Raw genomic sequence first — 12,242 nt, forward strand, 5'->3', positions numbered from 1 at the left:
TTCAAGAATATGACCAAGGCAGAATGAGGGTTGTTATAATTTCCATGAAGTCCCTAGCCTTAAACTTAAACCTGGCCTCAAACTTAAACCTACATTTTCATACTTTACATCCCAAACTTGTACCATCACACCAAGCAATGAAAAATAAAACCCCAAAGCAAAAAACTATACCTTATATCCATTCACAACATTAGGCCACAATTTACTTTATTTGGAACATATAGATATAATCATAAAACAATCACTTAATATTAGGTTTTAGCAACAAGACTTGAAGTCGCAGACTGGGTGTTTGTGCCTAGGGGAGTGATTCTGAATAGGCTAAACTGAAAAACCATCAACCAATTTTGATTTACCAAGTAATTATTAAGTTCAAATTCAATATTCAGTAGCAATAAAATATATTTAACACACGAAATATATAAAGAACAAATACGAATAAGATTTTATGTGGAAACGTCAAAGAGAACACTCTCCAATTTTTATTATAAAAAAAAAAATCATAATCCCAATCAACCCAAAATCCCTCACTGAAATCAAGAAGTTACAAGACTTGAGATGCTAGGAATTACAACCCCTTACTCGGTTCACCTAACAAAAAAGGTCAGACAATCTCTGCGTGCATTCAATCTCCACAGCATGTGGCTCTTACCTAATCAGCCTCCTCCCTATAGCATATCCTTTCTCCAATCTCTGTATCTAACAACCAATGATTAAAGAGACAATGCAAGTGTGGAATTTTTTTGGAAAGACTCAATCTAGAACATGTGATTTGAAAATTTCTTCTTCTGAGATTAAGAAAAACATGGGATTCGAGCAAAACGAAAAAATAAAACAATAGAAACTACTTGAAAATATTGGGAAATTCTATTTCCACCCACTTGATAAACTCGAGGAACACACCTAATGAAAAATACATTTAATGACAAGTATATCCTAATTAAAAATTACTATAATAGCCATTGATCAACACACCTAATATTATATATATAAATTCTCTATACATATCTTTTAGAAATAAAAATATCTCAATATACACTTTTTGAAACAAAAAAATTAAACCCTAATTTTTCTTTTGTAGTCACTTTGCTTCTTACACACTCTGTACCCTTCTCTGTTATTTGCAAACAAAACATCTTTCATCTTACTTTAATCTTTAAGTTTATACTCGATTATTAACATCATTTAATTATTAATTCAACAATTTTTACTTGATTTTGATATGGAAGAGTTGTAAACCTATGGAAGTTTAAACTCAAGCAATGGTGATAGCCAAATCAGTGATGAGAAGGTAAAATCGTGTAGTAATTTTTTTTTTTTTTCATTTTTTAGTTGGCAACGCAGTGCCGAATTTCTTAAATGAATTCGAAAATCAAACACTGAAATAATATGAATAGTTCGTTACTTGAATTTCAATTTTTTTAATTTAGTTCGGTTGTAACTTTCCGAATAAAATTAATATTTTCGGTATTAGAGGGCTGAAATTTGTTATTATTTTCACTTTTTTATGGCCGAATTTTTTTATTTATTTCGGATCTGTAGAACCGAATTAAAATTTTCCCCCTCCTCTTCAGATGACATGCACTGAAGAATCTGAGGTTCGATCGGATATTATAGTGGATTGTACTAATCATTTTACAACTAAACAAGTAATTTTTAACATAAAATTTGTAAGTTCATAAAATTTTTAACAGGTATTAGTTAGTTTGTTTAGTTTGTTATTATGAAAGCTGTGTGACATTGTATATAGGTTTTCGACAACAAAGATGAATTGCTCACTTGGGTGCATGGCATTGGAAGGAGAAATGGCTTTGTTATTATTATAAGGACGTCGGACTATGGTGGCGGTCGTAAGAGACCATGAATTTATCTTGCTTGTGAGCGGAGTGGGAAGTATAAATTGCGTAAAAAGTTGAAAGATGGCCCAAAAGACTTATTGAGACAAACTGGTACGAAGAAGTGCGAATGTCCATTTGATTTAGGGCATTCAAGTTGAAAACAAACGATGAATGGACATTGAATGTGGTTTGCGGGCTGCATAATCATCTAGTTGAGGAGCATCTCCAAGGACATTCATATGCAGGGAGATTGTCAGCTAATGAAAAGTCGCTATTAGTTGATATGTCAAAGAGCCTAGTAAGACCAAAAGAGATACTCATTACACTCAAATAGAGGGATGCCCTTAATATGAGCACAACGAAGACAGTTTACAATGTACGACATCGATGTAGGGTTCTACAGAAAGTTGGTAGATCCCAAATGCAACAACTGCTGGGTGAATTAGCGAAACATAAGTACATTGAGCGTCATCGATGTGAGGAAGGCTCTATGACTGTCACGAACTTGTTTTGGGCACATCCAGTGAGTTTGGATTTGCTTCGTACATTCCCTCGTGTGTTGATTATGGATTGCACATATAAGACGAATAGATATCGACTTCCTCTTCTTGAAATTGTGGGAGTAATATCAACTCATATGACATTCTCCGTGGCTATCGCATACTTGCAAACTGAGCGGGTTGATAATTATACATGGGCATTACAAACATTGCATAATCTTATAGACGATAGTGTTTTACCTGAAGTCATTGTCACAAACAGAGAGCTTGCTTTGATGAATGCCATTGACAACACCTTTCTGAATGCTCGACATTTGTTTTGTCATTGGCATATTAATAAGAATGTATTGACAAAATGCAAGAAAATGTTTGAGACAAAAGAAAAATGGGACAAATTTAACACTGTATGGAACTATTTGATATTGTCATCGACTGAAGAGGAATACAATGATCACCTTGCAATATTACATAAAGATTTTAGTAACTATTCGGAGGCAATCAAGTATGTTACTGTGAGTTGGTTGAATCTGTATAAAGAAAAATTCATTGCGGTACATACAGACATGTGTATGCATTTTGGCAATATAGCAACCAATCGGTAAGAAATTTTTTTTTTTAATTTATTATAAATCATATTGTTGCTTTTAATTATTATGCTTGACTATTTTGGTTTACATCCATATGAACAGGGTTGAGAGTGCTCATGCTAGATTGAAGAGGCAATTTGGTTCAAGTCAAACGACATTTGAGGTTTCATTTGAAAAAATACATTGTCTACTTGAGTTGCAGCACATTCAAGTTAAAGCATCATTTGAGAAGAGTTTGACAACTCTACAACATCAATTCAAACCTTCTCAATTCAGAGAGCTCCGGGATAATGTGTCTATTTGTGCATTGGAGTACGTGTTGGCAGAAAGTAAGAGAGCAAATTCAGTTAGAATTGATGTTGCAACATGTGGGTGTGTTCTTAGGCGCACCCATGGTTTACCTTGTGCTCACGAGATTGCAGATTACATAAGACAAGGCCGTCCTATTCCACTCAGTAGCATACATGTACATTGGACACGCCTTACTATATGTGTGCATAATCCGACGGAACAAAAGTTGGAACTGACTTGTATCCCAGAACTTGAGTTGATTTGGAAGCGGTTCGAAGAGTCTGATATTGCCACGCAATTGGATATGTTGAAGAAGTTGAGGGAAATTGCAAATCCAGCGAGCACTTTTCTTATTAAGCTCGATGTGAAACCTAATCCACGTCGAGGACATAAGAAAATTGATATATCTTGTCGTCGTGACCCGTATGCATTTGAGTTGGTTGACAATGAGCATGATAGCTAGAGCACATTAGCTTCCAGTCAATCAAAGAAAAAGAGAGCTTCAAACGTGCATGAGAAGAAGCGGAATGTGAAGACAAAGACATATCGTAGAAGAACAAGTTTACCGAGTGCATATGTTGCTGACTTCCCGCCTATGTTAATACCATTCATAAAGTTGATGAATAATGTAGATGGTGATGGGAATTGTGGATTTAGAGCTGTTGCAGGTTTACTTGGTCTTGGAGAGAATGACTGGGTGCAAGTTTGGCGTGATCTGCTATTTGAATTGAATAATCACAGAGATGAATACGTCATACTATATGGTTCGCATGAGAGGGTTAAGGAGCTGACACACATCCTTTCATATTTTGAAAATAGCCCAGGCTTTGATCATTGGATGACTATGCTTGACATGGGGCATCTTATTGCATCATTTTATAATGTAGTCTTGTACCACTTGTCATTGCAACAGTGTCTCACTTTTTTGCCTTTGAGATCATCGCCAGTAACCCTAGCTGATCGTCGCGAGATTGCCATTGGATTTGTCAATGGAAATCATTTTGTGCAGATACAAGTTATGAAAATAACCAAACATTGTTGTCTAATATTTGTGTAATTGCAAATTTTATGTATTTGGTAAAGATATGTAATTTTTTGGATGTACGTGCAGTTTTTGGAAGTCGGTTATCCAATTCCTCCCATTGATGTGCTTTGGTGAGTTCACCATCACCCTTGTGTGTCAGAATGAGAGAATGCATATGTTAGCCGCGCTCAAAAATTCAAAGACAAAATAGGACCTAATGTAGCTACTCGAGAGACATTTCATGTAGTTGACATAGATTGAGGTATTACAGAGTAATAATGACAGGTTTAAGACATTAGTTTTTATGATTTACTAGCATAGAGTAACGAGGTAGATATCATTTTGCCATTGAATTTTGTAATGGTCAATTTTTTTAAAAAAAAATAAAATATTATATGTGTTATGGTTCTCTAATTTATGAAATGGATGTCATTATTTTTACATTGTCTAAACACAAAACGTAATGAAAATAATATTAACCAAGTGCAATTGCTATTAAAAACTAATAAGATTAAACAAGTATGTAAACATATATATATATATATATACTAAATAGTAGTTCAATCCATCCACACCATCACAAACTACATGTGTGCTTGTACATAATCTAAAAAATACATAATCCGAAGATAATAATAATATTTGTCTAACATCATCAGAAACTACTTGTGCTAACATTGTGAACTACTATTAACTACGTGACCAGTGAGTGTAATGTGCTCCAAAATGATGTGCAGTGGAAGAGCCGAGTGCAGACCCTGAGTGGATGTGCTGGGCGCAGATTCAGTAATGTGGATCTTGAAGAAGTTGTTCGATTGCATCAATCGCATAGTAAAGCCTATCAGGATGAACACTGTCCTCATAGCCAGCCTCAATGAAAGGATGAGTAATCTGATGTATCTGTGACATACGCTGCATTACAAGAACAAATATAACATTATGTACAAACTTGTAACAGTGTACATAAATAATTTGCAATGTAAATGAAAAAAAGGATACACGTGCGTCTTGGCTAGGATACTGATAATGATGGATATTCGGGTCCACTTGAGAACCACGCGCTGGGTTTTGTACATACATATGGTTTGGTACCAATCCGTGTAGCCAGGAACACAATCCCAAGGTTGTCGTACCAGTGTACTCCTCTGATCAGATAACACATGGTTGTCCCATGCCTCCCAAATGATGTCCATAAGTATGCATACATAACATTGTAGCATGGAGCTATGGCTCCTTGAGAAGCAGCACGCATAGGGCCAAGTGGTGGATTAGGGATTGTCTGCACTCTGTCAAACTGTCTCAACACTCTATCAGGGTGATATGGTTCAACTACTTCCAAACACTTTAGGCAACCATGATAGAACCTAACTGGATGACCTGGATGGACATCTCTGCAACTCTGGTACGGGTCCCAAATAACCTACAAACAATAAAAACTGTAAGATATGACAACTGTAAATTTTGTATGATATAGAGTTTCAAATTTTGAAGGACTTTTCAACTTACATCATGTACACCTAACCTATCAAGCTCCTCTCGAAAAGCCTACAACTGTGTCTCTTCACCAGACTCTCTCCGAGAAGTCCAACAGTAAACATGTGGCATGTCTCGAGTGTAATTCATATTCAAGTGTGATCGGAATCCACGAAAGTGCTCATAAATCCATCCCTCAAGGAGTGTCATGTAACCGGCTATTTGTTTCACGCCGAACCTGCTAGCGTACCCCAACTGTCTATATAAGTACGCCAATGCAGCAGCACCCCAAGCATATGAAGATATAATCGTCAAATCGGACAACAAACTCAAATAAACAACGGGCACTCTAGTACAAGTCTTATCACTGAAAAGTGTACAACCCAACAAAAATAGCAAGTATGCTTTACCTGCACATGCAATTCTTTCCATTGAATCATTGTCTGTGACATTATGAAAGTGTGCCCTCAACCACTCAAGCCTCACTGAATTGCCTCCAGCACTACATATCTCATGTCTGACGCCTTGCTCATCAATTTCGAAGGTATTAACTACTAATGCAATGGCCCGCCTTTCTGACAACTTACGCACACTAATAGATTTGCCTACAATGGGAAGGCCTAGGATAGTGGCGACATCGTCCAATGTGATAGTCATCTCTCCAACAGTCAAATGGAAGGTGTTATCTCCGGTTGCCATCTCTCAACGAAACTAGACACTACAATTTTATTGACAAAGCGGTACGTGCAACGAGCTAATTGTGCAAGTCCTGACATCTCCACAATGTTTACAAATGTAGCGTTGTTTCCTTGTTCCCACCACGGCCACGAACGAATCTTAGATGAGTGATTATGACACTTTAAAGGCCCCCTTTCATCAGCACCATTCCAAATAGCTGCGGCAACATGACTTTTAAAACTTTTAAGGATTGATGGATCAGTTGGACCTCTCAAAAATGGCTAAGTAAGGATATCTTCATCAACAATGTCAGCATCATCACCAGTAGGGTTATCATCATAGCAATATCATCTATAACTGGTGCACCATGTATAGGATCATCATCCATGGCAATGTGCATGTCATAATCACGAACTCGAGCACGTCCACGTCCACGTCCACGTCTCTTTAATTCACGGAGTCTTCTGTTCGAAGCTGTTACCGACCGACGTTCACTAGGACCGACATCCATCTGCACAAGAAAAGTTGTTCTTATCAACCCAATATAATGAAACATAATAAGCACTCCCATAAAAGGATCACATCAATGCGGGTAATAAGTAGCCTAACCATGCCACCTTAACGAAATCTAATACGCAGTTATAAACCATTAATCAATACCAACATCATTTTTCAAACAATCAAATGACTACCCATCACTTGTCTTTCTACATGCCCTTGATTGTAAACTTGTTGTACCTGTAAGCATACAACCAAAGACCAAATTTGGCACCAATTTCAATGCTTTGAAATGACAAACCCCAAAGGCAAAATAACTCAAGCTTCAATAATCTATATAATGCAATTGTTTTGTTCAGCTATTTAGCTAACAAAATTTATGAAGACCCAACTACTAAGCTAACAATATCATGTGGAAATACCAATACTACACAGATTTTTGTTTCTATTGTTATGCATTCAATTTCGGGAAAAAAAAAAATATATATATATATATATATAAACATACCCATAAAATAAAATTAATGTAAAACAAATATTGGTGGCCTTTGTTAACCTGGTTCTATATCATGTATTACTAAAAACAAAAACAAAAAAAACCCATTTGGTACTTCAGGACCAAACATAAAAAAATATTTCAACAATTAAGTACCGAAATTATTGAATTTATTCGAAAAAATTGAACCGAACATATATAATAAATTCGGAAATCAAAGAATGAAATTATGTATTTTTTCCGGAATTACTGGCCGAAATTATACACAATATTCGCAAACCAAGTGCCGAATGAAACACACATATTCAGCAACCTAGTGCCGAGGAAAAAACATACTTTTTTTTTTTTTTTGATCGGCAAAATGAAACTTTATTGATGAAAAAACAAGTACAAGGAAACAAGCTAAATACATCAATAAAGGGCATGGGAGTGCAACGCATCATAATGAGCTAATTGATCCCAACTAGGTTGGCACCAAAAAGTTCATCCTATCATTTGCTAGCACCCCATAGTTGGTGAGGGACCAACGAAGAGAAAAAACACAACCAAGGCAGAACAGCCACCTGAACAACCCAACCATTAGCAGCAACATTCAACAATCAGCCAATTCTAAGAGAGACTAACCAGCTGGGTGTGCTGCTATGAGAAGAAACCAAAGAGATCAATAGCAACCTTGTGGTAAAATCAAACAGATAATATGTCCCCAGATGGAGCCTTGAGTCTAAACCAAATAGATCAGTAGTAGCCTTGTGAAAAAACCAAATAGATAATATGTCCCCATATGAAGACATAGCATACACTACTCCAAGACATAGCATACACAGCAGACCCCACTAGAATTGATCTAGGTCAGTCCACCTCCATGACTGCTGCTATACTTCACCAGCATTGAACCTCTATTGCCCTGAAACTCACCTAGCAAGTATTGCCAATCAACATACAGTACACCTAACCAATAACTGATACAGCCCACCAAAATTGATCCAGATCAGTATAACTCCTTGACTGAAGCAATACTCACAACAAAAAATTCCAAAATCAACAGCAGATAGACATGCTCCAACCTCTAACATTCTTTACTCGACAGACCCTTAAGAAACAACAGAACAAACAACATAACAGTGGCAAGTACACTCTGCAGGCAGTCCACTCCAGACCCAAATTAACAGATATCAGCAGCAAACAGAGCCGAAAATAGAATAGACAGCATAACATTACTCACCCAGCAGCAGTCCGCCCCAGACCCAAGTTAACAGATATCAACAGACCCCAGCAGCAGTCCACCCCAGACCAACCCAGAATTATAAATTAACAGATATCACCTATAGCAAAGTCTAATTTGATGTAGATTAAACATAATGTCATTTACTGAGAGGGGCAAACCTGAGCATGATGCTTTGACCCATATTGCAATTCTCACTTTGATCAATTCACAGAGTTCCTCCAAGCTGGGTTGGGCATTGTTGAAAATACAATCATTCCTTAACTTCCATACTGACCAGAGCACCGCCAACGGAATGATTCTCCAAATCTTCTTCTCTAATTTTTTGAACTTTGATCCTGACCACCAAAGAAGCAGCTCATCCACTGATTTTGGTATCACCCATTGAATACCCCACCATCTCATAATTTTGGACCATACTAACCAAACACAAGGACAATGCAGGAGTACATGGTTGTCTGTTTCCTCCTCCTCATTGCAGAACACACAATGTAAACTAGTATAATTCTCCAGAATCCCCATCCTTTGAAGGTAGTTCGAAGTCTTAATCCTTCTCTTCCAAGCAAGCCATCCAAAGAATTGGACTTTTGGGGGCGCCACATTCTTCCAGATGCACTCTGTTATCCTGAAAGTAGAACCCAAGGAGGATTCGCACCAATGGTTTGCTGATGAGACAGAAAACACTCCTGAAGGGTCCGCCATCCATTTCAGTTTATCAGTGACATTCCCCCTTAACTCAGCTGCATTACGCAACATGCCCTTCAATCTATCTAATTCCTCCATTTCCCATACAAATAAACTCCTTCGAAACAATGAATGCCAATCATGTTGACCAACTCTAGCTCTCACTGTATACACAGATTCAGATTTATTTAGAGCCAATAAAAAGAGTCTAGAGAACAAAACCTTCAAGCAAACAGAACCAGCCCAATTATCAAGCCAAAACTTTGCCCTCAAGCCATCCCCAAGTTCAATTGTAGTATTCGAATTAAAAAAGCCCAGCACTTCAGGTTTAGATACTACAATTCCCACAATATCTTCCCATATTTTAGACATCATTCCACCTCTTACAAGTGCAGGTGACCACTCATCGGTAGAACCATAGTACTTTTTGCAAATCACATCCTTCCACAGGGCTTTCTCTTCTGCCCCAAACCTTCACCACCATTTTAATAGTAGACATACATTCATCAGATCAGTTCTTTTCACCCCCAACCCTCCTTCACTTTTACTAAGAGTAACCTCTCCCCATTTAACCAAATGGATTTTCCTTCTAAGGTTCGAGCCTCCCCAAAGAAAAGTTGATTGGATTTTCGCAATCTCTTTTGCTACTCCTGTAGGCATCTTAAACAGAGAAAGATAATATATAGGCAAACTAGACAGCACAGCTTTTATAAGTGTTAATCTACCTGCAAAGGAGAGAAACCTTCTTTTCCATGAGGCAAACTTTAATTTAAACTTTTCAATCACAAGCTGCCAAGTCAACTTTCTACTAGGGCTAGCTCCCAAAGGCATTCCCAAGTACTTCAGAGGTAGTTTTTGATAAATGCAGTGTAATTTAGAGGCAAACTCTTGACATAGAGTTGACGATATACCCACCCCACATACCACACTTTTATGGTAATTGATTTGCAGGCCCGACAGAATTTCAAAGCATCTCAATATTCTCTTAATATTTAATATCTCCTCCCATTCAGCTTCACAGAACAATATAATATCATCAGCAAATTGCAAGTGCGTGATCCTAAGATCAAAACCCACAACCGCACCCTTGATCAAACCCAGCTGCTTTGCCCTTTCCAACAATATATTAAGACCTTCTGCCACAACATTAAATAGAAAAGGTGGAGTGAAGAGAGATTCGAAAATTGTCAATGTAATAACAAAATGATAAATTTAATAATAAAATTAAAAGATTTCTTACCTTAAACAAGATTTTCAACACTGTTTAGTAGATCTTCAATAGAGCTCTTGAAATCTTCAATGGAGGTGAGGAAAGTGCAGATTTTTTTTTTTTTTTTTTTTTTTTTGCTGTTTGAACTTCTTCTTCTTCCTGTTTGAACCAAGTCACTTTAGTCAAAGTGGGTGGAAGTAGAAACGTAAATTGGGGTAAATTGAAGTGTGTGTATTTGAGGGTAAAGTGTGTGTATATGTTATGAGTGGAGGATTTATTTGTAATTTTAAAAATGTGGATTGAGATAATTACTTAATAATTAAATTAATAGGGATGTGTATTGAGAAAAAGATGTGCTATGAGTTTATTAGGTGGGTGGAAATAGAATTTCCCGAAAATATTATTAAGTGAATGAATAAATCTCCCTTATGCCCATAGGCTTACATGGCTAAATTAAACCTAATACTTGTAGAACAAATAATTTTAAAATCAAAAACTTAAAATTGATACATAAAAGGAAACCTAACTAATTCACACACTGACAGGTCAATCCTACATATGATGGGTCCGACATAATCAAATATCAAGTAGAACTTCCATCACCTTGCCTCCACTTGCGATCCTATTTCGGATCTTCTAGGCTACTTTAGGCTAAATAACAAAATCCTAGTCAAAATCTAATTCCAAAATCATAAAAATTGTAAAAATCTTGTTCTACATCGGCTTTGGAGGTGATATCCAAACAAGAAATGAATTGGGTAAAATCCTGCATGGCTGCTCAAGGTATGTAGAGTGGGTAGTGAGCGAAGCTTTTTGTATCTCCACAAAGGGTGCCTGCATACTTTCCCCAGAACATGTATGCCAAGTGCATGTGCCCGCTCGAGCAGACCTCCCTAGATCTTTGCAAAGCAATGTTCATTGCACAAGCTTATTTACACTACACATCATTCAAGTATATGTCTAAGATATTACACGCAAATAACTACTTACCCTTTATTTAAATTCGTAAAAATATTAAAACAACGAAAACTCAAATAACTAAAAAATCAACTCTCCTATCCAAGAACAAAATCTAAAAATTTTGAGAGACGTTAAAAGTAGTGATTTCTCAAATATAAGGTATTTACCTTAACCTAAGATATTCTAATTCCTATTTTCAACTCTACATTACAAAAATGCAAACAAACTAATCATGTGATATTCAGATTTAGTATTTTTGACGTTTTATCCTTTCGCATACCCTCACAGAAACCAAGTGTGAGAAGTTTTGACTACTTTACTTTTACTTGACTCATCTATAATATGTTAAACACTTGATGACTTTATGCATAATGTGTCCTAACCTAATGCAAAATGCTCATGCAGTTTTATGTAAGATTGGATTGAAGCACAATTTGCATAGTCGCTAAAAAACGGGGCGGGACGGTGCGCGGGGGGGGAGGGGGGGCCGGATTTCCTATTCCCCATCTCCAATCCCCTAGTATGTTACATTCCCCGATCCCCACTCCAATCCCTTATGGGAATATTTTGAGCATCCCATCCCCCTAATGGAGAATGGTTTCCCCCACCCCATCCATAATCCTAAGAAAATGTAAAAGAAAACCCTCTTTTCAATCTGTACTAGATTGACCAGCTCAGCAACAATGAGGCCACAGAGCCAGTGCTTCTTTGCCAAATATGAGAACGAGGAACATTCCAAAAAAAAAAAAGAAAAAAAACATATATCCGGAGGAAGAAAAAA

The 12,242-nt window shown here is 36.9% G+C and overlaps 2 protein-coding genes across 2 annotated transcripts; both read left to right on the top strand.

Moving 5' to 3' along the window:
• Window positions 1–2,187: 2,187 nt before the first annotated feature.
• On the top strand, window positions 2,188–3,679 carry LOC145821773 (PKS-NRPS hybrid synthetase cheA-like). Its single transcript, XM_082918337.1, has 2 exons — window positions 2,188–2,936; window positions 3,028–3,679. Exons 1-2 carry the CDS (start codon window positions 2,188–2,190, stop codon window positions 3,677–3,679), a joined length of 1,401 nt encoding a protein of 466 aa, XP_082774463.1.
• A 132-nt stretch (window positions 3,680–3,811) lies between these two features.
• Window positions 3,812–4,375, top strand: LOC145821775 (uncharacterized). The gene is made up of 2 exons (XM_082918338.1): window positions 3,812–4,231; window positions 4,328–4,375. Exons 1-2 carry the CDS (start codon window positions 3,812–3,814, stop codon window positions 4,373–4,375), a joined length of 468 nt encoding a protein of 155 aa, XP_082774464.1.
• The last annotated feature ends 7,867 nt before the right edge of the window (window positions 4,376–12,242 follow it).

Source organism: Camellia sinensis, chromosome 3, assembly GCF_055761805.1.
Source record: "Camellia sinensis isolate YWXY chromosome 3, ASM5576180v1, whole genome shotgun sequence".
Taxonomy (NCBI): domain Eukaryota; kingdom Viridiplantae; phylum Streptophyta; class Magnoliopsida; order Ericales; family Theaceae; genus Camellia; species Camellia sinensis.

What these genes read in the sequence shown, in the direction of transcription:
- LOC145821773 (XM_082918337.1), top strand. Translation starts at nt 2,188, where the DNA reads ATGAGCACAACGAAGACAGTTTACAATGTACGACATCGATGTAGGGTT. An exon ending in GGCAATATAGCAACCAATCG is followed by an intron (nt 2,937 to 3,027) that starts GTAAGAAATTTT and finishes CCATATGAACAG; the next exon opens with GGTTGAGAGTGCTCATGCTA.
- LOC145821775 (XM_082918338.1), top strand. Translation starts at nt 3,812, where the DNA reads ATGTTAATACCATTCATAAAGTTGATGAATAATGTAGATGGTGATGGG. An exon ending in ATCATTTTGTGCAGATACAA is followed by an intron (nt 4,232 to 4,327) that starts GTTATGAAAATA and finishes ATGTACGTGCAG; the next exon opens with TTTTTGGAAGTCGGTTATCC.